Below are 25405 nucleotides of genomic sequence, written 5' to 3'. Positions count from 1 at the left end.
TATGTGTTCACCTGTATGTGTATTCACCTGTATGTGTTCACCTGTATGTGTTCACCTGTATGTGTTCACCTGTATGTATTCACCTGTATGTGTTCACCTGTATGTATTCACCTGTATGTGTTCACCTGTATGTATTCACCTGTATGTGTTCACCTGTATGTGTTCACCTGTATGTGTTCACCTGTATGTGTTCACATGTGTATTCACCTGTATGTGTTTCACCTGTCTGTGTATTCACCTGTATGTGTTCACCTGTATGTGTTCACCTGTATGTGTATTCACCTGTATGTGTATTCACCTGTATGTGTTCACCTGTATGTGTTCACCTGTATGTGTTCACCTGTATGTATTCACCTGTATGTATTCACCTGTATGTGTTCACCTGTATGTGTTCACCTGTATGTGTTCACCTGTATGTGTTCACCTGTATGTGTTCACCTGTATGTGTTCACCTGTATGTGTTCACCTGTATGTGTATTCACCTGTATGTGTTCACCTGTATGTGTTCACCTGTATGTGTTCACCTGTATGTGTTCACCTGTGTGTGTTCACCTGTATGTGTTCACCTGTATGTGTTCACATGTGTATTCACCTGTATGTGTTCACCTGTATGTATTCACCTGTATGTGTTCACCTGTATGTGTTCACCTGTATGTGTTCACCTGTATGTATTCACCTGTATGTATTCACCTGTATGTGTTCACCTGTATGTGTTCACCTGTATGTGTTCACCTGTATGTGTTCACCTGTATGTGTTCACCTGTATGTATTCACCTGTATGTATTCACCTGTATGTGTTCACATGTATGTATTCACCTGTATGTGTTCACCTGTATGTGTTCACCTGTATGTGTTCACCTGTATGTGTTCACCTGTATGTGTTCACCTGTATGTGTTCACCTGTATGTGTTCACCTGTATGTGTTCACCTGTATGTGTTCACATGTATGTGTTCACCTGTATGTGTTCACCTGTATGTGTTCACCTGTATGTGTTCACCTGTATGTGTTCACCTGTATGTGTTCACCTGTATGTGTTCACCTGTATGTGTTCACCTGTATGTGTTCACATGTGTATTCACCTGTATGTGTTCACCTGTATGTGTTCACCTGTATGTATTCACCTGTATGTGTTCACCTGTATGTGTTCACCTGTATGTGTTCACATGTGTATTCACCTGTATGTGTTCACATGTGTATTCACCTGTATGTGTTCACCTGTATGTGTTCACCTGTATGTGTTCACCTGTATGTGTTCACCTGTATGTGTTCACCTGTATGTGTTCACATGTGTATTCACCTGTATGTGTTCACCTGTATGTGCTCACATGTGTATTCACCTGTATGTGTTCACCTGTATGTGTTCACCTGTATGTGTTCACCTGTATGTGCTCACATGTGTATTCACCTGTATGTGTTCACCCGTGTGTGTGTGTCCACCTGTATGTGTTCACATGTGTATTCACCTGTATGTGTTCACCTGTATGTGTTCACCTGTATGTGCTCACATGTGTATTCACCTGTATGTGTTCACCTGTATGTGTTCACATGTGTATTCACCTGTGTGTATTCATTCATCTGTGTGTGTTCACATGTGTATTCACCTGTGTGTTCACCTGTGTGTATTCACCTGTGTGTATTCACCTGTGTGTATTCACCTGTGTGTGTTCACCTGTGTGTGTTCACCTGTGTGTATTCGCCTGTGTGTATTCGCCTGTGTGTATTCACCTGTGTGTATTCATTCATCTGTGTGTGTTCACATGTGTATTCACCTGTGTGTGTTCACCTGTGTGTATTCACCTGTGTGTATTCACCTGTGTGTATTCACCTGTGTGTATTCATTCATCTGTGTGTGTTCACATGTGTATTCACCTGTGTGTGTTCACCTGTGTGTATTCACCTGTGTGTATTCATTCATCTGTGTGTGTTCACATGTGTATTCACCTGTGTGTATTCACCTGTGTGTGTTCACCTGTGTGTGTTCACATGTGTGTATTCACCTGTGTGTATTCATTCATCTGTGTGTGTTCACATGTGTATTCACCTGTGTGTATTCACCTGTGTGTATTCACCTGTGTGTATTCACCTGTGTGTGTTCACATGTGTGTATTCACCTGTGTGTATTCATTCATCTGTGTGTGTTCACATGTGTATTCACCTGTGTGTATTCACCTGTATGTGTTCACCTGTATGTGTTCACCTGTGTGTGTTCACCTGTGTGTATTCACCTGTGTGTATTCACCTGTGTGTGTTCACATGTGTGTATTCACCTGTGTGTATTCATTCATCTGTGTGTGTTCACATGTGTATTCACCTGTGTGTATTCACCTGTGTGTATTCACCTGTGTGTATTCACATGTGTGTATTCACCTGTGTGTATTCATTCATCTGTGTGTGTTCACATGTGTATTCACCTGTGTGTATTCACCTGTATGTGTTCACCTGTGTGTGTTCACCTGTGTCTGTTCACCTGTGTGTATTCACCTGTGTGTATTCACCTGTGTGTATTCGCCTGTGTGTATTCGCCTGTGTGTGTTCACCTGTGTGTATTCACCTGTATGTGTTCACATGTGTGTGTTCACCTGTATGTGTTCACCTGTGTGTATTCACCTGTATGTATTCACCTGTGTGTATTCACCTGTATGTGTTCACCTGTATGTGTTCACCTGTATGTGTTCACCTGTATGTTTTCACCTGTATGTATTCACCTGTATGTGTTCACCTGTATGTGTTCACCTGTATGTGTTCACCTGTATGTGTTCACCTGTATGTGTTCACCTGTATGTGTTCGCCTGTATGTGTTCACCTGTGTGTGTTCACCTGTGTGTGTTCACCTGTATGTGTTCACCTGTATGTATTCACATGTGTGTGTGTTCACATGTGTATTCACCTGTATGTGTTCACCTGTATGTATTCACCTGTATGTGTTCACCTGTATGTGTTCACCTGTATGTGTTCACATGTGTGTGTTCACATGTGTATTCACCTGTATGTGTTCACCTGTATGTATTCACATGTGTGTGTGTTCACATGTGTATTCACCTGTATGTGTTCACCTGTATGTATTCACCTGTATGTATTCACCTGTATGTGTTCACCTGTATGTGTTCACATGTGTGTGTGTTCACATGTGTATTCACCTGTATGTGTTCACCTGTATGTATTCACCTGTATGTGTTCACCTGTATGTGTTCACCTGTATGTGTTCACCTGTATGTGTTCACCTGTATGTGTTCACCTGTATGTGTTCGCCTGTATGTATTCACCTGTATGTATTCACCTGTATGTGTTCGCCTGTATGTGTTCGCCTGTATGTGTTCGCCTGTATGTGTTCGCCTGTATGTGTTCGCCTGTATGTATTCACCTGTATGTGTTCGCCTGTATGTGTTCGCCTGTATGTGTTCGCCTGTATGTGTTCGCCTGTATGTGTTCGCCTGTATGTGTTCGCCTGTATGTGTTCACATGTGTGTATTCACCTGTATGTATTCGCCTGTATGTGTTCGCCTGTATGTGTTCACCTGTATGTGTTCACCTGTATGTGTTCACATGTGTGTATTCACCTGTATGTATTCGCCTGTATGTGTTCGCCTGTATGTGTTCGCCTGTATGTATTCGCCTGTATGTATTCGCCTGTATGTATTCACCTGTATGTATTCGCCTGTATGTGTTCGCCTGTATGTGTTCGCCTGTATGTGTTCGCCTGTATGTGTTCGCCTGTATGTGTTCACCTGTATGTGTTCACCTGTATGTGTTCACCTGTATGTGTTCACCTGTATGTGTTCACCTGTATGTGTTCACCTGTATGTGTTCACCTGTATGTGTTCACCTGTATGTGTTCACCTGTATGTGTTCACCTGTATGTGTTCACCTGTATGTGTTCACCTGTATGTGTTCACCTGTATGTGTTCACCTGTATGTGTTCACCTGTATGTGTTCGCCTGTATGTGTTCACCTGTATGTGTTCACCTGTATGTGTTCACCTGTATGTGTTCACCTGTATGTGTTCACCTGTATGTATTCACCTGTATGTGTTCACCTGTATGTGTTCACCTGTATGTGTTCGCCTGTATGTGTTCACCTGTATGTGTTCACCTGTATGTGTTCACCTGTATGTATTCACCTGTATGTGTTCACCTGTGTGTGTTCACCTGTGTGTATTCACCTGTGTGTATTCACCTGTGTGTATTCACCTGTGTGTATTCACCTGTGTGTATTCACCTGTGTGTATTCACATGTGTGTATTCACCTGTGTGTATTCATTCATCTGTGTGTGTTCACATGTGTATTCACCTGTGTGTATTCACCTGTATGTGTTCACCTGTGTGTGTTCACCTGTGTCTGTTCACCTGTGTGTATTCACCTGTGTGTATTCACCTGTGTGTATTCGCCTGTGTGTATTCGCCTGTGTGTGTTCACCTGTGTGTATTCACCTGTATGTGTTCACATGTGTGTGTGTTCACATGTGTATTCACCTGTATGTGTTCACCTGTATGTATTCACCTGTATGTGTTCACCTGTATGTGTTCACCTGTATGTGTTCACCTGTATGTATTCACCTGTATGTGTTCACCTGTATGTGTTCACCTGTATGTGTTCACCTGTATGTGTGTTCACATGTGTATTCACCTGTATGTGTTCACCTGTATGTATTCACATGTGTGTGTGTTCACATGTGTATTCACCTGTATGTGTTCACCTGTATGTATTCACCTGTATGTGTTCACCTGTATGTATTCACCTGTATGTGTTCACCTGTATGTGTTCACCTGTATGTGTTCACATGTGTGTGTTCACATGTGTATTCACCTGTATGTGTTCACCTGTATGTATTCACATGTGTGTGTGTTCACATGTGTATTCACCTGTATGTGTTCACCTGTATGTATTCACCTGTATGTGTTCACCTGTATGTGTTCACCTGTATGTGTTCACATGTGTGTGTGTTCACATGTGTATTCACCTGTATGTATTCACCTGTATGTGTTCACCTGTATGTGTTCGCCTGTATGTGTTCACCTGTATGTGTTCACCTGTATGTGTTCACCTGTATGTGTTCGCCTGTATGTGTTCACCTGTATGTGTTCACATGTGTGTATTCACCTGTATGTGTTCACCTGTATGTGTTCACATGTGTGTATTCACCTGTATGTGTTCACCTGTGTGTGTTCACCTGTGTGTATTCACCTGTATGTGTTCACCTGTATGTATTCACCTGTATGTGTTCGCCTGTATGTATTCACCTGTATGTGTTCGCCTGTATGTGTTCGCCTGTATGTGTTCGCCTGTATGTGTTCGCCTGTATGTGTTCACCTGTATGTGTTCACCTGTATGTGTTCACATGTGTGTATTCACCTGTATGTATTCGCCTGTATGTGTTCGCCTGTATGTGTTCGCCTGTATGTGTTCACCTGTATGTGTTCACCTGTATGTGTTCACATGTGTGTATTCACCTGTATGTGTTCGCCTGTATGTGTTCGCCTGTATGTATTCGCCTGTATGTATTCGCCTGTATGTATTCACCTGTATGTATTCACCTGTATGTGTTCACCTGTATGTGTTCACCTGTATGTATTCACCTGTATGTGTTCACCTGTATGTGTTCACCTGTATGTGTTCACCTGTATGTGTTCACCTGTATGTGTTCACCTGTATGTGTTCACCTGTATGTGTTCACCTGTATGTGTTCACCTGTATGTGTTCACCTGTATGTGTTCACCTGTATGTGTTCACCTGTATGTGTTCGCCTGTATGTGTTCGCCTGTATGTGTTCGCCTGTATGTATTCGCCTGTATGTGTTCGCCTGTATGTGTTCACCTGTATGTGTTCACCTGTATGTGTTCACCTGTATGTGTTCACCTGTATGTGTTCACCTGTATGTATTCACCTGTATGTATTCACCTGTATGTGTTCACCTGTATGTGTTCGCCTGTATGTGTTCACCTGTATGTGTTCACCTGTATGTGTTCACCTGTATGTATTCGCCTGTATGTATTCGCCTGTATGTGTTCGCCTGTATGTGTTCGCCTGTATGTGTTCGCCTGTATGTGTTCACCTGTATGTGTTCACCTGTATGTGTTCGCCTGTATGTGTTCACCTGTATGTGTTCACCTGTATGTGTTCACCTGTATGTGTTCACCTGTATGTGTTCACCTGTATGTGTTCACCTGTATGTGTTCACCTGTATGTGTTCACCTGTATGTATTCACCTGTATGTGTTCACCTGTATGTGTTCACCTGTATGTGTTCACCTGTATGTGTTCACCTGTATGTATTCACCTGTATGTGTTCACCTGTATGTGTTCGCCTGTATGTGTTCGCCTGTATGTGTTCGCCTGTATGTGTTCGCCTGTATGTGTTCACCTGTATGTGTTCACCTGTATGTGTTCGCCTGTATGTGTTCGCCTGTATGTGTTCGCCTGTATGTGTTCGCCTGTATGTGTTCGCCTGTATGTGTTCACCTGTGTGTGTTCACCTGTATGTGTTCACCTGTATGTGTTCACATGTGTGTATTCACCTGTATGTGTTCACCTGTATGTGTTCACCTGTATGTGTTCACCTGTATGTATTCACCTGTGTGTATTCACCTGTATGTGTTCACCTGTGTGTATTCACCTGTATGTATTCACCTGTATGTGTTCGCCTGTATGTGTTCGCCTGTATGTGTTCGCCTGTATGTGTTCGCCTGTATGTGTTCCCCTGTATGTGTTCGCCTGTATGTGTTCGCCTGTATGTGTTCGCCTGTATGTGTTCGCCTGTATGTGTTCGCCTGTATGTGTTCACCTGTATGTGTTCGCCTGTATGTATTCACCTGTATGTGTTCACCTGTATGTGTTCACCTGTATGTGTTCACCTGTATGTATTCACCTGTATGTGTTCACCTGTATGTATTCACCTGTATGTATTCACCTGTATGTATTCACCTGTATGTGTTCACCTGTATGTGTTCACCTGTATGTGTTCACCTGTATGTATTCACCTGTATGTGTTCGCCTGTATGTATTCACCTGTATGTATTCACCTGTATGTATTCACCTGTATGTGTTCACCTGTATGTGTTCACCTGTATGTGTTCGCCTGTATGTGTTCACCTGTATGTGTTCACCTGTATGTGTTCACATGTGTGTATTCACCTGTATGTGTTCACCTGTATGTGTTCACCTGTATGTGTTCACCTGTATGTGTTCACCTGTATGTGTTCACATGTGTGTATTCACCTGTATGTGTTCACCTGTATGTGTTCACCTGTATGTGTTCACCTGTATGTGTTCACCTGTATGTGTTCACATGTGTATTCACCTGTATGTGTTCACATGTGTATTCACCTGTATGTGTTCACATGTGTATTCACCTGTATGTGTTCACATGTGTATTCACCTGTATGTGTTCACCTGTATGTGTATTCACCTGTATGTGTTCACCTGTATGTGTTCACCTGTATGTGTTCACCTGTATGTATTCACCTGTATGTGTTCACCTGTATGTGTTCACCTGTATGTATTCACCTGTATGTATTCACCTGTATGTATTCACCTGTATGTATTCACCTGTATGTATTCACCTGTATGTATTCACCTGTATGTATTCACCTGTATGTGTTCACCTGTATGTGTTCACCTGTATGTGTTCACCTGTATGTGTTCACCTGTATGTGTTCACCTGTATGTATTCACCTGTATGTGTTCACCTGTATGTGTTCACCTGTATGTATTCACCTGTATGTGTTCACATGTGTGTATTCACCTGTATGTGTTCACCTGTATGTGTTCACCTGTATGTGTTCACCTGTATGTGTTCACCTGTATGTGTTCACCTGTATGTATTCACCTGTATGTATTCACCTGTATGTATTCACCTGTATGTGTTCACCTGTATGTGTTCACCTGTATGTATTCACCTGTATGTGTTCACCTGTATGTGTTCACCTGTATGTGTTCACCTGTATGTGTTCACCTGTATGTGTTCACCTGTATGTGTTCACCTGTATGTGTTCACCTGTATGTGTTCACATGTGTGTATTCACCTGTATGTGTTCACCTGTATGTGTTCACCTGTATGTGTTCACCTGTATGTGTTCACATGTGTATTCACCTGTATGTGTTCACATGTGTATTCACCTGTATGTGTTCACATGTGTATTCACCTGTATGTGTTCACATGTGTATTCACCTGTATGTGTTCACCTGTATGTGTTCACCTGTATGTGTTCACCTGTATGTGTTCACCTGTATGTGTTCACATGTGTATTCACCTGTATGTGTTCACCTGTATGTGTTCACCTGTATGTGTTCACATGTGTATTCACCTGTATGTGTTCACCTGTATGTGTTCACCTGTATGTGTTCACCTGTATGTGTTCACATGTGTATTCACCTGTATGTGTTCACCTGTATGTGTTCACCTGTATGTGTTCACCTGTATGTGTTCACCTGTATGTGTTCACCTGTATGTGTTCACATGTGTATTCACCTGTATGTGTTCACCTGTATGTGTTCACCTGTATGTGTTCACATGTGTATTCACCTGTATGTGTTCACCTGTATGTGTTCACCTGTATGTGTTCACCTGTATGTGTTCACATGTGTATTCACCTGTATGTGTTCACGTGTATGTGTTCACGTGTATTCACCTGTATGTGTTCACCTGTATGTGTTCACCTGTATGTGTTCGCCTGTATGTGTTCACATGTGTATTCACCTGTATGTGTTCACCTGTATGTGTTCACCTGTATGTGTTCACCTGTGTATTCACCTGTATGTGTTCACCTGTATGTGTTCACATGTGTATTCACCTGTATGTGTTCACCTGTATGTGTTCACCTGTATGTGTATTCACCTGTATGTGTTCACATGTATGTGTTCACCTGTATGTGTTCACCTGTATGTGTTCACCTGTATGTGTTCACATGTGTATTCACCTGTATGTGTTCACCTGTATGTGTTCACCTGTATGTGTTCACCTGTATGTGTTCGCCTGTATGTGTTCGCCTGTATGTGTTCACCTGTATGTGTTCACATGTGTATTCACCTGTATGTGTTCACATGTGTATTCACCTGTATGTGTTCACATGTGTATTCACCTGTATGTGTTCACATGTGTATTCACCTGTATGTGTTCACATGTGTATTCACCTGTATGTGTTCACATGTGTATTCACCTGTATGTGTTCACATGTGTATTCACCTGTATGTGTTCACATGTGTATTCACCTGTATGTGTTCACATGTGTATTCACCTGTATGTGTTCACATGTGTATTCACCTGTATGTATTCACCTGTATGTGTTCACATGTGCATTCACCTGTATGTGTTCACATGTGTGTATTCACCTGTATCTATTCGTGTGTGTGTGTTCCTGTAAGGAAGCCAGAAGCTGGATGTACAGGAAGGTTTGGAACTCGCTTTGGACAGGTGAGGAGGGCGCAGTGAGGAGGACATACGACAAGTTATGTGTAGGAGTAAAGATTGCTGTTGTGTACAGCTGAGAGGTTTTGGGGAAAGGGTAGGGCTGGGGTCATAATCTAACTACTCTGTAGGTCCACTCATCTGTCCACTTCTAAATCCGTCAATGTTGTCTGTGTCTCAGACCACTCTGGCAGGGGTAGAGGGAGCTGACCAGTCTACAGGAGCTCAGTAGTTATCATAAGAAGAGAGCAGCAGAGATCCTCAGTCTACTGCTCCGAGACCTCAGTGAGATAGGAGGCATCATCGGCACCAGTGACCTCAAGGCTGTAAGGACACACAATTAAACAATTACGCAATTAGAATCATACACACATATACACACTGTTATTTAGACAGACATAAACTGTTTGTAACAGGTAATCATACACACGCACATACATACACACACACACACACACACACACTCAGTCCTGATCTCTCTGCTCTCTGATGAATGAGGTCATCGAGGAGGAGTTCACCATGGCTCGTCTCTACATCAGTAAGATGAAGTCAGAGGTCAAGTCTCTGGTGAACCGCAGCTGGAGAGCTCCCTGGCCGACACCTCCCGCATGATGCAGGCCAATGAGAAGGATCTGGTCTCCTGTCAGTTACTCATTGCCCAGGTAAACAGGAAGTGGATTTAACATCCATTTCGATATCTTGAAAAAAGAGGATGGAATATTTTCCTTTATTTAGTAGACTATTGTGTTCATGCAGCTTGGTTGGAAAGTGAGACAGTGTCAGCATTCTTTTCCTCAGCTGTTAACCCTGTCTCTGCCTGATGGGGTACTTCATGCAGCGCCAGGCTATGATCACGTCTCTGACAGACTCCATGCAGCGCCAGGCTAAGATCACGTCTGACAGACTCCATGCAGCGCCAGGCTAAGATCACGTCTCTGACAGACTCCATGCAGCGCCAGGCTAAGATCACGTCTCTGACAGACTCCATGCAGCGCCAGGCTAAGATCACGTCTCTGACAGACTCCATGCAGCGCCAGGCTAAGATCACGTCTCTGACAGACTCCATGCAGCGCCAGGCTAAGATCACGTCTCTGACAGACTCCATGCAGCGCCAGGCTAAGATCACGTCTCTGACAGACTCCATGCAGCGCCAGGCTAAGATCACGTCTCTGACAGACTCCATGCAGCGCCAGGCTAAGATCACGTCTCTGACAGACTCCATGCAGCATCAGGCTAAGATCACGTCTCTGACAGACTCCATGCAGCGCCAGGCTAAGATCACGTCTCTGACAGACTCCATGCAGCACCAGGCTAAGATCACGTCTCTGACAGACTCCATGCAGCATCAGGCTAAGATCACGTCTCTGACAGACTCCATGCAGCGCCAGGCTAAGATCACGTCTCTGACAGACTCCATGCAGCGCCAGGCTAAGATCACGTCTCTGACAGACTCCATGCAGCGCCAGGCTAAGATCACGTCTCTGACAGACTCCATGCAGCGCCAGGCTAAGATCACGTCTCTGACAGACTCCATGCAGCGCCAGGCTAATCACGTCTCTGACGTCTCTGACAGACTCCATGCAGCGCAGCAGGCTAAGATCACGTCTCTGACAGACTCCATGCAGCGCCAGGCTAAGAACACGTCTCTGACAGACTCCATGCAGCGCCAGGCTAAGATCACGTCTCTGACAGACTCCATGCAGCGCCAGGCTAAGATCACGTCTCTGACAGACTCCATGCAGCAGGCTAAGATCACGTCTCTGCAGACATGCAGGCTAAGATCACGTCTCTGACAGACTCCATGCAGCGCCAGGCTAAGATCACGTCTCTGACAGACTCCATGCAGCGCCAGGCTAAGATCACGTCTCTGACAGACTCCATGCAGCGCCAGGCTAAGATCACGTCTCTGACAGACTCCATGCAGCGCCAGGCTAAGATCACGTCTCTGACAGACTCCATGCAGCGCCAGGCTAAGATCACGTCTCTGACAGACTCCATGCAGCATCAGGCTAAGATCACGTCTCTGACAGACTCCATGCAGCGCCAGGCTAAGATCACGTCTCTGACAGACTCCATGCAGAACGTAGAGCAGAAGAAGAGACCGTTAGAGGAGACCTAGGACTCCCTCGTGGAGGAGGTTCAGGCTCCACACACACAGGCTGAGAAACGCAGAGACCCCCAAACACAAACAAGCCTGTCATCAATCATTACGTCACTTGAAACAATGTTGCTTGCTTTGTCTCCATAAACAAAATGAAGGAGGTGCATGTGATGGATAAACAGAAGGAGCACCTGACCAAACTGCAGGATGCAATAGAGATGAAGGTAAAGATCTCTCTCATCCTCCCTCTCTCCCCTCCTCCCATCCCTCCCCCTTTATCCCCCTTTCTTTTTTCCCCCCACTCTTTAAATTCCTGTTAAAGGTAAATCAATTCAACTTGACCCCTGACCCTGTGTTCCCTTCTGCACCCTATAGAAGAGCCTAGAGGAACAGATGGAGAACCATAGAGAGGTCCATCAGAAGCAGCTGTCCGAGAGATGAGATGGACCACAAGCAGAGGGTCTTGGAGGAGCTCAAGGAGTGAGAGAGATGTTGGTGTCTCGGAGCCCTTAGGGTCTCCAGGAAAATGTTCAGAGGCACTTTAGCCTCTAAATCTCAAATGTGAAGTTCAGTATTTGTCCAAAAGGGGGCAGCACATGTCTATAAAATCAGAACGGTGTTTTGTCCCTTTCATAACCTGTGCATCACCAATCTTATGCTATTAACTCACACTTACAGTGAAATATTAGTCAATAGACCCATAAACAATATATTTCTGAGTCTCCCTAAGTCTGCCTCTCTTTCTTTTTTAATAGTAGCAGGTGGTAGCTGGTTTTTCCTGTTGGACGTACACATCTCCTCTCCGTTCTGGACCTGAACCCACACGGAGTCTTGGATACTCTCTTTCTCTATGGATCTGATTTTCTAACCACTGGGAACAATCCTCCTCTCCTTCTCTCACCACTCTGCCTTTACTGGGACTTCAGACTGCTCATTCCCAAACAAACACTCTGTACGCCAGATATCCTTATTAAGGTCTCCTCTCCTCATGGCCAAGAGGAAAGAGAGGCTCCTTAATTCTGAAAGTTCTTTTCATCTCTATCTCCTCCTTGAATCGCTCTTACTCTACCTCTGTGTCTGGTGCTCTCTCTCTTTCTCTTTATCTCTCGTTCTGTCTTTTTCTTTCTCTCTGAGTGAAATTGTGTAATGAGCTACTTTACTGTATGTTGTTGAGGATGCTGTCTCTCATTATTTACACAACTTTGATATCGGCTATTTATTTTGTACATTTTATTTATGCAACATTGATGTTAGTCATTTGAAAATTTGCTTTGACAATATCACACACCAGTGAAGTAACATGAAGAGTTCATGATCAGAGATGACTAATCTACTCTATATATACAGTATGTTTCTCATGTTTTTGAGAAGCACATGGGTGAGATACAGAACAACTATCTCCTTGTGAACTTTTAGAATTCCAATTATGTATCCAATATGTGTTTAATCATTGTCCAGCTACAGGAGCAACAGTCTAAAACTGCATTGGTTAGAACCTTGAATTTCTTCTTAGGTTTCAGGGGGAGTTGAATCTTTTAATATGTGTCACATGCAAACCCGAGTCGAAATACTTGAATGAGGTAATACGAAGCCAAATCTGAGGGATCGTACAGCTTAGGAAAATATTAAAATGTAAGGAATTAGAACTAAAAGATGGTCATTCTATTCCTTCCTTTGCTGGGTTTCCTGTTGGGGTTTTTAGACTAGATCGTTTCACATACCAGGCTGGTGTTTAAAGCAGAGTGCATTGTGAATAACTGACCTTTTGTAAATGAAGGTATAGGATCACGTACCAAAAAGATGATTGAATACCTGTGGTATTCCGAAGTTGATGAGATGATGAGACCTGTGATTGGTTGGTTCTGCCATGATGCTGATCATCCAATCAGCACATCTTGCAGTGTATGGGTTGTCTGAACTGGAGTATATGAGTTATAGGATTTATTAGGGATTTCATGTTTGGTCTTTTTGGATTTACGCTCTCCCCTCGAAAGAAGTAACGCAATCAGAATGGTTTATAAATGATAAATGGTTGTCATGGTTTTCACTGGTCTATTTCCTCCACATCACTTGTCCACTTGTGATCCACTTGTATTCACAGTGCTAAGTGATAGTCAAACAAATGTTGATGTAGATATAGGCTCTCGCTAATGTACCAAATGAAGTGCTTTGTTGATATCCATGCTTTGTTGATATCCATGCTTTGTTCATATCGATGCTTCTTTCATTCTAGTTCACAAAGCCAAGTATTTTTCTGAACTTTGTACGAGGTTTAAAACAAAAAGGCAGTCTGAAATAGCCCACCACATTATGCTGTTGTGAAACAGCATCTTTAAACAGGGTAGATGGCATTCTTTCACCCTTCATTCTTACTTCCTGGTGAAAGTCATCAATTTATTTATGTTCCTGGTTTGATGTCTTATAAATATGATTGACCTGTCCTTAAGGTATTAATTATCATGATGACTGAATGATGACTGCTGTCTTCTGTCAAAATACTGAGCTAAATGTCATTTCCTGTTTTTAATTTCATTTATCTGATCGCCTCTCTCGCTGTCTCTCTCTGTCTCTCTCTCTCTCCAAGTGTCTTTGGGCACTGTTAGAAGGCCTAACTCTTTGTATGATTGATAGGTTTGTAAAGCAAGTGTTTCTGAGGCAACAATGCACTGCAAGTGTTTCGTGACTGAGACAGGGGAACATGTTGATCAGACGGTTTTCCACGGTTAAAGAGAAGCTATACAGTTGAAGTGGGAAGTTTACTTACACTTAGGTTGGAGTCATTAAAACTAGTTTACATACACTTAGGTTGGAGTCATTAAAACTAGTTTACATACACTTAGGTTGGAGTCATTAAAACTAGTTTACATACACTTAGGTTGGAGTCATTAAAACTAGTTTACATACACTTAGGTTGGTCAGTCATTAAAACTAGTTTACATACACTTAGGTTGGAGTCATTAAAACTAGTTTACTTACACTTAGGTTGGAGTCATTAAAACTAGTTTACATACACTTAGGTTGGAGTCATTAAAACTAGTTTACTTACACTTAGGTTGGAGTCATTAAAACTAGTTAACATACACTTAGGTTGGAGTCATTAAAACTAGTTTACATACACTTAGGTTGGAGTCATTAAAACTAGTTTACAGACACTTAGGTTGGAGTCATTAAAACTAGTTTACATACACTTAGGTTGAGTCATTAAAATACTTAGTTTAAAACATTTACACTTAGGTTGGAGTCATTAAAACTAGTTTACATACACTTAGGTTGGAGTCATTAAAAGTTGTTTTTCAACCACTCCACAAATCTCTTGTTAACAAACTATAGTTTTGGCAAGTCGGTTAGGACATCTACTTTGTGCTTGACACAAGTCATTTTTCCAACAATTGTTTACAAACAGATTATTTGACTTTTAACTTACTGTATCACAATTCCAGTGGGTCAAAAGTTTACATGCACTGAGTTGACTGTGCTTTTAAACAGCTTGGAAAATTCTAGAAAATTATGTCATGGCTTTAGAAGCTTCTGATAGGCTAATTGACATAATGTGAGTCAATTGGAGGTGTACCTGTGGATGTATTTAAATGCCAACCTTCAAACTCAGTGCCTCTTTGCTTGATATCATGGGACAATCAAAAGAAATCAGCCAAAACTTCAGAAAAAATAATTGTAGACTTCCATAAGTCTGGTTAATCCTTGGGAGCAATTTCCAAATGCCTGAAGGTACCACGTTCATCTGTACAAACAATAGTACACAAGTATAAACACCATGGGACCAAGCAGCCGTCATACCGCTCAGGAAGGACATGCGTTCTGTCTCATAGAGATTAATGTACTTTGGTGTCACACTCATGCTGGAGGAAACAGGTACAAAAGTATCTATATCCACAGTAAAACGAGTCCTATATCGATATAACCTGAAAGGCAGCTCAGCAAGGAAGAAGTCACTGCTCCAAAACCGCCATAAAGTCAGACACCGGTTTGCAACTGCACATGGGGACAAAGATTTTTTGGAGAAATGTCCTCTGGTCTGATGAATCAAAAAATAGAACTGTTTGGCCATAATGGCCATCGTTATGTTTGGTGGAAAAGGGGGAGGCTTGCAAGCCGAAGAATACCATCCCAACCGTGAAGTACGGGGGTGGCAGCATCATGTTGTGGGGGTGCTTTGCTGCAGGAGGGACTGGTGCACTTCACAAAATAGCATCATGAGGCTGGAGAATTATGTGGATATATCGAAGCAACATCTCAAGACATGAGTCAGGAAGTTAAAGCTTGGTCACAAATGGGTCTTCCAAATGGACAATGACCCCAAGCATATTTACAAAGTTGTGGCAAAATGGCTTAAGGACAACAAAGTCAAGGTATTAAGAGTTGCCATCACAAAGCCCTGACCTCAATCCCATAGAAAATGTGTGGGCAGAACTGAAAAAGTGTGTGAGAGCAAGGAGGCCTACAACCTGACTCAGTTACACCAACTCTGTCAGGAGGAATGGACCAAAATTCACCCAACTTAATGTGGGAAGCTTGTGGAAGGCTACCTGAAACGTTTGACCCAAGTTAAACAATTTAAAGGCTATGCTACCAAATACTAAATTAGTGTTTGTAAACTTCTGACCCACTGGGAATGTGATGAAAGAAATCATATCTGAAATAAATAATTCTCTCTACTATTATTCTCACATTTCACATTCTTAAAATAAAGTGTTGATCCTAACTGACCTAAAACAGGGAATGTTTTACTATGATTAAATGTCAGGAAAAACGGAGTTTAAATGTATCTGGCTAAGGTGTATGTACACTTCCGACTTCAACTGTATATAGCAGTCTGTTTTCTCATCACATGCAATCGATAGATGTCCATCACCATATGTTTCTGTCCTGTACCTATTGGCTACCACAACTGTTCTTTCTGGTCAAACTTGTGCAGGTGATGACTGCATGGTGTAAAACTCAAATATCAGATGTCAAGATGTTTTTTTTATTTTTAAGATGACACTGAACAAGTATATTGTTAGCAAACAATAGCCAAAGGCTACTTATTTACATTGGCCTACATAATAATATTGGACCTAGACTGAATGAACCCTTTGTTTCAGACAGAATAAAAAAACGGAATATTATTTTAAACAATATGTATTTTTTTCTTGGGAAATGGTGTAATTTTCATATTCAAACATGTGCGGGGGAGAGTTGAGTCATGACATTAGCCCACGCAAGCTTCCACATCCACTTATCCTCGAGAGGCGGACAAAAACTTCACCTGCCCTTCAGCTCCGCCCTCCGGTTGGCTCTCCCGCCTCTTACCCGGTCCCACTGCGCCCGCCGCGCTGCCAACCACCGGGTAGAGTCAACATGGTTCATCCACCGAAGCTGTAGGCGACGATAAAGACACCTCTCCGTTTTCAACTGAATCCAGAACAGACACTGCCAAAAGTAAGTCAATTGCGCGGTTACACGGTGTTGCATTTGCTCACGTGGGAGGAAGCGCAATAAGTGATTGATAGAGAACAGGCTACAGTTTATATATAGGCACTATTGTCAGTGTTACAGAAAACTGTAAAAACCATCGTCGGATATGGAAATGTTTACAGAAGTGTTAAATTGTGAGGAACCAGAAGCAGCGGTGTCGAGCATGTCAAATAATGAACGTTCCTGCTCTGCGCAAATCTTATCAACGACTACATTCATTGTAGTCCATAGTCGTGAACTGTTATCCACCCAGCAGACAGCTGTTGGAGACATGTTTAACCATGGAACAAAGGCCATTGTATTTGGCCCATTGACATAGTGTGAGAAACACTCATGCCCAATGGTTTACAATTCTTGAGCCATAGGAGAAACTACGGACATCTGTGTGTCTGTACTCTCAGCTATGGACTACTGGCAGAACGGAGAGATGGAAATGTTTATTTAGTGTCACTCACTGCCCATAAATGTGATCCAAACCACAACACAAACCTTGATTATTCAGCAAGTATGAGACAGAATAATGCATTTATTATACCATATTGTGTTTTTAGTACAGTTAGCCTACAATTTGAATCAGTTTAGTTTTTTTCTAGTGGTCTGGAAACCACCCAACCAGACACCCAGACCCCCTCCCTCTCTCTCAGTTCATGTTCAGTAATGACAGTTGCAGTGGCACATGGCTTCTCTCTGTGTGTCCTGCCTGCCCAGGGATCCACTGCTGACCCCTGTCTCAATCTGTGTGTCCTGCCTGCCCAGGGATCCACTGCTGACCCCTGTCTCAATCTGTCGCCCATGGCCAAGCCATGGCCACACAGCTTTCAGGAAGCAGAAAGGCACAGCCAACAGAAATATATTGCCTTTTGACAGTTTCTATAAGTGTATTTATTTGTCATGTCTTGAGTATTGCTCTCACTCAACATATAGCTGTCACTCATGTAAATGTACAGCTGATACAGTATATAGCTCTGAAATCATACGCTACCAATATTTGTGTTTGTGTTCGGTCATTAAAGATATTTAATATGAAACTAAATCTAACCAAGGCCTGCTGAAGCATCTGCACTCACTAGATTAGAGGGTACTCTTGGTGCGCTTTGTCCAGACAGCTGCTAGGCTTCTCCGCTTGGTCCCATACACACCAACTGCTGCCACACAACTAAAACAAGCTGAAAACCGACTACTCCCAGACTAGTCTGATGTTATGTGTGTGGGAAGAGTAGGGGGGGTGTTGGCATCCCAATGCCACCCCCCATTTACTTGAAGAACAGAGCAGATGCAAAGTGTGGTAACAGAATGACGGTTTGTGCTGTTTGTCTCGTCATTCTGTTACCAAACTTTGCATCTGCATTGTAAATATGTGGGAATGGTTCAAATCAGTCCCTGTGCATAGAGTTGTATAGTTTGTTTAACATACAATTTAAAGTTTTAAAAACCGGAGTGTCGGCATCAGACGTCTGGGTTATTAGTTTATAGTAAAAGAGAAGCACGTTTCAGTTTCACGTTTTATTGTCACATGCACAAGTACGGTGAAATAATTAACTTGCAAGCTCTACCCAACAGTGCAGTAATCAATATCAAAATAGGGAAGGGGGGATACCTAGTAAGTTGTATAATTGAATGCAGTCAACTGAAATGTGTCTTCTGCATTTAACCCATACCCTCTGAATCAGAGAGGTGCAGGTGGCTGTCTTAATCAACATCCTCGTCATTGGGGCCTGGGGAGCAGTTGTTGTTGGGGGTTAACTGCCTTGCTCAGGGGTAGAATGACAGATTTAGTCCTTGTCTGCTTGGGGATTCGATCCAGAAACCTTTCAGTTACTGGCCTAACACTCCTACCCGCCAGGCTATCTAATAAAAAGAATACATAATAAAAGAAAACACAAGACATTTTGTGTACAATGCAGGAATACTGGAGTAATATGAGACAGATATATACATGTAGGCGAGGGATTAGGACCGTGACCTGTAGCAGGATAAATAACTATAAACAATCTGTGAAGACAGGCTACTGCTAATGCTAATGCTATGGATAGATTAGATAACAGAATATGATTTTTTCAATGATTTGGTTTACGACTCAAGAGTTGATCTGATAAGAACACATGTCATAATTAATCATTGGTGATACCATCTAATATAATATACCACCACCTTCTGGGTAGGCCTAATCTGAATCTTGACAAGTACAGTAGATGTGTTGAACATGTTTTTTTGTTGTTTCAGCAAAGCAGTAAATAAGTGGAAGCTCTGGTTTCAAATCAAGATACTAAAGATACCGAAATGTATTAAAAATATATACATGTTTTTTTGTTTTTGTTTCAAAAGTATCTTCTTCGGAGAAGGCATTGTGTTTTTCAAAATACTGTCTGGATGTAACGAACAACAGAATGAACTAAATTACATAAAAGTAACATTGTAGTTACTGTTATCAACCGTAACTACAATGTGGATCCAAGGCTTGTTCACTGTCCGGCTTTTCCCTATGGAGAGAGGAAAGGAGACAGATGGAGAGATGTACAGACGGAGTGAGAGAGTGATGGAGGGTGGTGTGGGGTAAGATGACCAGAGAGATGGCAAAGGTGGAGAGGGAAACATTTGTTTTCAGTTTTCATTCAGTCTTCTCAGTTTTTAACCCCCCGTTGAATCCCCCTCCAAACAAACCTACTGTAATAAGTCAAATCAAATGTTATTTGTCACAAGCGCCGAATACAACAGGTGTAGACCTTGCAGTGAAATGCTTACTTACCGGTACCGAGTCAATGTGCAGGGGTACAGGTTAGTCGAGGTAATTTGTACACGTAGGTAGGGGTAAAGTGACTATGCAAGGATACATGCATTAATACTAAAAGAAAGCTACATATTATATAAACTATTATATAAAATAGCTGCTCACTTACAGTAGTTTGTGAGCATTTTCTTCCCTTTAAGACTCAATGGAATCTTGCCAAAGAGAATCAAGTTGGATGACCAGATGGAAACAGTTTTGTTCAGAAGGCGTTTAGATAAACAGCGTAGCGGTTAGAGCATTGGACTAGTAACCGAAAGTAGGAACCGAAGTAACCGAAAGGTTGCACGATCGAATCCCTGAGCTGACAAGGTAAAAAATCTGTCGTTCTGCCCCTGAACTAGGCAGTTAACCCACTGTTCCTAGGCCATCAATGAAAATAAGAATTTGTTCTTAACCGACTTGCCTGGTTAAATAAAGACAAAAGGAGGTAACCTTAGTGAAACAGAACATAACATTACATGATTATGTCGTATGATAATTATCCAGGGTCAGGAAGAACCCATATCTAGTTCACATCAGAGCTTTGAGGTGTAGGATCTTAATGAAGCCATGTAAAATGTCTCAGCCCTGAGGCTGCAGTGCACATCCGTCACAGGTGTCATGCCATTGTCATGCCGCCTACCTACCGGTTTATGTCATTGACAAGATGAGGACAGGATGTCATTGTGTGTAGAGAGAGATTGATTGACTTCCCCTACTCCGCCCCCCCCATACTTAAACATAGTTACCTCAGGAAATCTGCCTCCCTGTGGGGTCTTGAGAAATCCCCAGTCGAATTAAATGCATATTAAATGCATACAACATTTCCACATTATTCTCATTTGACTGGTAGTTTTCCAACCCATGATGTCAAAACAAATAATCCCCATAGATGTGTCATTGTTGACACAAGGGAGTGGATGAAGGGAGGTGATGGTCCCTGTCCAGGGGTGAATTTATGGCTCAAAGACAAACAGGTTGTTACAATGACTGATAAGAGTGGCTTACGACCGTTGGCAGATGTGAGGAAAACGTGTAGGAACTCATGAGGTTATCTTTAATCAACATTTTAAGCAAGATAGGGTAAAGCAGAAAGAGAGGTGGGAGAGATTTGTCTGAAACCTTTATTTTACTAGGCAAGTCAGTTAAGAACAAATTCTTATTTTCAATGACGGCCTAGGAACAGTGGGTTAACTGCCTGTTCAGGGGCAGAACAACAGATTTGTACCTTGTCAGCTCAGGGATTTGAACTTGCAACCTTTCGGTTACTAGTCCAATGCTCTACCCACGAGGCTACCCTGAATAAGAAAGTGCCAAAGCTTTATTTAATTTTGTTGCAATACTGACTCGTGAATACTTACTAAACTCTGTCATGGATCTGCCTTTCAGAGTGGGAGTGGGCTCTCTCTGGTTAGTCTCCAAGATGGTGAATCACACGTGTTGTGGAAAGACCTCATGGCCATAAACAGAACACCCAAAACTTCATTTCCAATCCTGTCCCAAATGTGTTCATCTTAATGTTGGCACCTGTGACCAAAAGCTGTTAGGTCCTGGCAAAAGATTGAATGCCTAAGCAAATGGTTCATCATTGGACTGTTGAGTTAAGCGTAGCTCCAACAACTCTGACCCAGGAGAGACCTACGCAGGGCGTTGTCTGATTGAATCTCCGCCATGGCACTGCCCAATAAAATGCCCAGGTTGCAGCCCCATCAATATCAACGGCTTTGCACTCAGGTGACACAGGAGAGAAGGGTTTACAATCCTCAACCTAGCTGGATAAAACGTCCAGACATCTCTATTCAATTACCTTGGCCCTGGGCCCAGGTGGGACAGGTGAAGAAGTTTCATTTAATCTTAATCGGAAAAGGGTATTCTGGGATAGAATCCAATCTCTCATCATCTCTACAGATTAGATCTCGGAGGAGCAAGGTCGATGAAGGTAGAGGCAGACTGACTGGGGCAATGGCCCAATAGCCTGCTCTTCTGTGTCACTGAAGGTTTGAATGGCCCAATAGCCTGCTCTTCTGTGTCACTGAAGGTTTGAATGGCCCAATAGCCTGCTCTTCTGTGTCACTGAAGGTTTGAATGGCCCAATAGCCTGCTCTTCTGTGTCACTGAAGGTTTGAATGGCCCAATAGCCTGCTCTTCTGTGTCACTGAAGGTTTGAATGGCCCAATAGCCTGCTCTTCTGTGTCACTGAAGGTTTGAATGGCCCAATAGCCTGCTCTTCTGTGTCACTGAAGGTTTGAATGGTCCAATAGCCTGCTCTTCTGTGTCACTGAAGGTTTGAATGGCCCAATAGCCTGCTCTTCTGTGTCACTGAAGGTTTGAATGGCCCAATAGCCTGCTCTTCTGTGTCACTGAAGGTTTGAATGGCCCAATAGCCTGCTCTTCTGTGTCACTGAAGGTTTGAATGGCCCAATAGCCTGCTCTTCTGTGTCACTGAAGGTTTGAATGGCCCAATAGCCTGCTCTTCTGTGTCACTGAAGGTTTGAATGGCCCAATAGCCTGCTCTTCTGTGTCACTGAAGGTTTGAATGGTCCAATAGCCTGCTCTTCTGTGTCACTGAAGGTTTGAATGGTCCAATAGCCTGCTCTTCTGTGTCACTGAAGGTTTGAATGGCCCAATAGCCTGCTCTTCTGTGTCACTGAAGGTTTGAATGGTCCAATTATACAGCCTATTAAACCAGAGAGAGAGACTCCACCCAACTGAATAGTTCCTCTTCGAAATTGATGGTGCTGAGTGAGTCAATGCACATGAAAAGTTTATATTTTGGTGTGACTGGGTGAGTCAATATTTCGGTGTGACTGGTCAGTTTTACAGAAGTACTTAAGTTGATCGACTGACACTTAAAATTAAATGTCGGCCTGTTACCGCCAGTGCTCTAAAACTGGGCCATACTCTTACTTATTACTCTTAAAAAATAATTATGCTATAGTTTACTACATTGTTTACTACAGCTATATGCTGTTTTTCACACATTACGGCAGTGGTTCATAGGTAGCAGGTAAATGGTTGGACATGAACTGTACCACACACTTCATCCCAAAGTCTGATCTGACCAGCATGAAAGATGCCGACCGCGCCGCAATGATCTCGGTCGAGTTAGATTACTTGTTGGTTATTACTGCATTGTCGGAACTAGAAGCACAAGCATTTCGCTACACTCGCATTAACATCTGCTAACCATGTGTATGTGACAAATACAATTTGATTTGATTTGACACTAGAGCTGCGCAATATGGACAAAAATCCATATTGAAATAAATGACTTGAATTGATACGATAACTATAAATAGAACGATATGTTTATAACAATGTGCTGTTTGTTTTTAATGACCCTTTAAACTACTTGCATCTACTACTATGGTTGTAACCATCAATTGTCCCATTTAACAATGACCCATATCAAACGTCACATTTCTCAAGTATAGGCTGCTTATCGTAATGAAATTATATCAGCTAACTGCCTGTGATAAGTAAGCAGTATGGTCCGTGTCCATAATAAGTGAGTGATATGGTCCGTGTCCATAATAAGTGAGTGATATGGTCCATGTCCATAATAATGAGCGGTATGGTCCGTGTCCATAATAATGAGCGGTATGGTCCATGTCCACAGTATGGTCCGTGTCCACAGTATGGTCCATGTCCACAGTATGGTCCGTGTCCATAATAAGTGAGCTGTATGGTCCGTGTCCATAATAATGAGCGGTATGGTCCATGTCCATAATAATGAGCGGTATGGTCCATGTCCATAATAAGTGAGTGATATGGTCCATGTCCACAGTATGGTCCATGTCCATAATAATGAGCGGTATGGTCCATGTCCATAATAATGAGCGGTATGGTCCATGTCCACAGTATGGTCCGTGTCCATAATAATGAGCGGTATGGTCCGTGTCCATAATAATGAGCGGTATGGTCCATGTCCATAATAAGTGAGCGGTATGGTCCGTGTCCATAATAAGTGAGCTGTATGGTCCGTGTCCATAATAAGTGAGCTGTATGGTCCGTGTCCATAATAATGAGCGGTATGGTCCGTGTCCACAGTATGGTCCATGTCCACAGTATGGTCCATGTCCATAATAAGTGAGCTGTATGGTCCGTGTCCATAATAAGTGAGCGGTATGGTCCGTGTCCACAGTATGGTCCGTGTCCACAGTATGGTCCGTGTCCATAATAAGTGAGCTGTATGGTCCGTGTCCATAATAAGTGAGCTGTATGGTCCGTGTCCATAATAAGTGAGCGGTATGGTCCGTGTCCATAATAAGTGAGCGGTATGGTCCGTGTCCATAATAAGTGAGCGGTATGGTCCGTGTCCACAGTATGGTCCGTGTCCACAGTATGGTCCGTGTCCATAATAAGTGAGCGGTATGGTCCATGTCCATAATAAGTGAGCGGTATGGTCCGTGTCCATAATAATGAGCGGTATGGTCCGTGTCCACAGTATGGTCCATGTCCATAATAAGTGAGCGGTATGGTCCATGTCCACAGTATGGTCCGTGTCCATAATAATGAGCGGTATGGTCCATGTCCATAATAAGTGAGCGATATGGTCCGTGTCCACAGTATGGTCCGTGTCCATAATAATGAGCGGTATGGTCCATGTCCACAGTATGGTCCGTGTCCATAATAAGTGAGCGGTATGGTCCGTGTCCATAATAATGAGCGGTATGGTCCGTGTCCATAATAATGAGCGGTATGGTCCGTGTCCACAGTATGGTCCGTGTCCATAATAAGTGAGCGGTATGGTCCGTGTCCACAGTATGGTCCGTGTCCATAATAATGAGCGGTATGGTCCGTGTCCACAGTATGGTCCGTGTCCATAATAAGTGAGCGGTATGGTCCGTGTCCATAATAATGAGCGGTATGGTCCGTGTCCATAATAAGTGAGCGGTATGGTCCGTGTCCATAATAATGAGCGGTATGGTCCGTGTCCATAATAAGTATGGTCCGTGTCCATAATAATGAGCGGTATGGTCCATGTCCACAGTATGGTCCATGTCCATAATAAGTGAGCTGTATGGTCCGTGTCCATAATAAGTGAGCTGTATGGTCCATGTCCATAATAAGTGAGCGGTATGGTCCATGTCCATAATAAGTGAGCTGTATGGTCCGTGTCCATAATAATGAGCGGTATGGTCCGTGTCCATAATAATGAGCGGTATGGTCCATGTCCACAGTATGGTCCGTGTCCATATTCCAGTGAGCGGTATGGTCCGTGTCCATAATAATGAGCTGTATGGTCCATGTCCATAATAAGTGAGCTGATATGGTCCATGTCCATAATAATGAGCGGTATGGTCCGTGTCCATAATAATGAGCGGTATGGTCCATGTCCATAATAATGAGCGGTATGGTCCGTGTCCATAATAAGTGAGCGGTATGGTCCATGTCCATAATAAGTGAGTGATATGGTCCGTGTCCATAATAATGAGCGGTATGGTCCGTGTCCACAGTATGGTCCATGTCCACAGTATGGTCCGTGTCCATAATAAGTGTATGGTCCATGTCCACAATATGGTCCGTGGTCCATAATAAGTGAGCTGTATGGTCCGTGTCCATAATAATGAATGTGAGCCATAATAATGTATGGTCCGTGTCCATAATAAGTGAGTGGTATGGTCCGTGTCCATAATAATGAGCGATATGGTCCGTTTCC

General features: G+C 42.8%; 2 protein-coding genes and 1 long non-coding RNA gene across 55 annotated transcripts in view; all 3 read left to right on the top strand.

Moving 5' to 3' along the window:
- LOC118386534 (serine-rich adhesin for platelets-like) overlaps positions 1–11179 on the top strand; it is a 42286-nt gene extending 31107 nt beyond the window's left edge. The window contains exons 9-12 of the mRNA XM_052521806.1: positions 9582–9726; positions 9899–10062; positions 10239–11120; positions 11167–11179. Of these exons, the coding sequence (XP_052377766.1) occupies positions 10309–11120; positions 11167–11179 (825 nt within the window). The 5' untranslated portion in view covers positions 9582–9726; positions 9899–10062; positions 10239–10308. The remainder of the gene's footprint in view (positions 1–9581; positions 9727–9898; positions 10063–10238; positions 11121–11166) is intronic.
- Position 11180: 1 nt separating this feature from the next.
- On the top strand, positions 11181–16621 carry LOC118375950 (uncharacterized). 4 transcript variants are annotated; one of them, XR_008140085.1, is made up of 5 exons: positions 11181–11725; positions 11877–11981; positions 12257–14376; positions 14449–14693; positions 14736–16621. It is a non-coding gene; the product is annotated as an uncharacterized LOC118375950 (long non-coding RNA). The 4 variants fall into 4 exon arrangements; XR_008140084.1 differs by having other exon boundaries at positions 12257–14411; positions 14519–14693; XR_008140082.1 differs by having other exon boundaries at positions 12257–14411; positions 14484–14693.
- A 109-nt stretch (positions 16622–16730) lies between these two features.
- LOC118375952 (ly6/PLAUR domain-containing protein 6B-like) overlaps positions 16731–25405 on the top strand; it is a 43751-nt gene continuing 35076 nt past the window's right edge. For all 50 annotated transcript variants that reach the window (XR_008140077.1, XR_008140079.1, XR_008140076.1 and 47 more), the window contains exon 1: positions 16731–16940. The gene's annotated coding sequence lies outside the window, so the exon portion shown is untranslated. The remainder of the gene's footprint in view (positions 16941–25405) is intronic.

This window comes from Oncorhynchus keta, chromosome 7 (genome assembly GCF_023373465.1).
Source record: "Oncorhynchus keta strain PuntledgeMale-10-30-2019 chromosome 7, Oket_V2, whole genome shotgun sequence".
Classification (NCBI taxonomy): domain Eukaryota; kingdom Metazoa; phylum Chordata; class Actinopteri; order Salmoniformes; family Salmonidae; genus Oncorhynchus; species Oncorhynchus keta.
The sequence above is the reverse complement of the archived record's forward strand: the minus strand, read 5'-3'. Positions and strand labels throughout refer to the sequence as shown.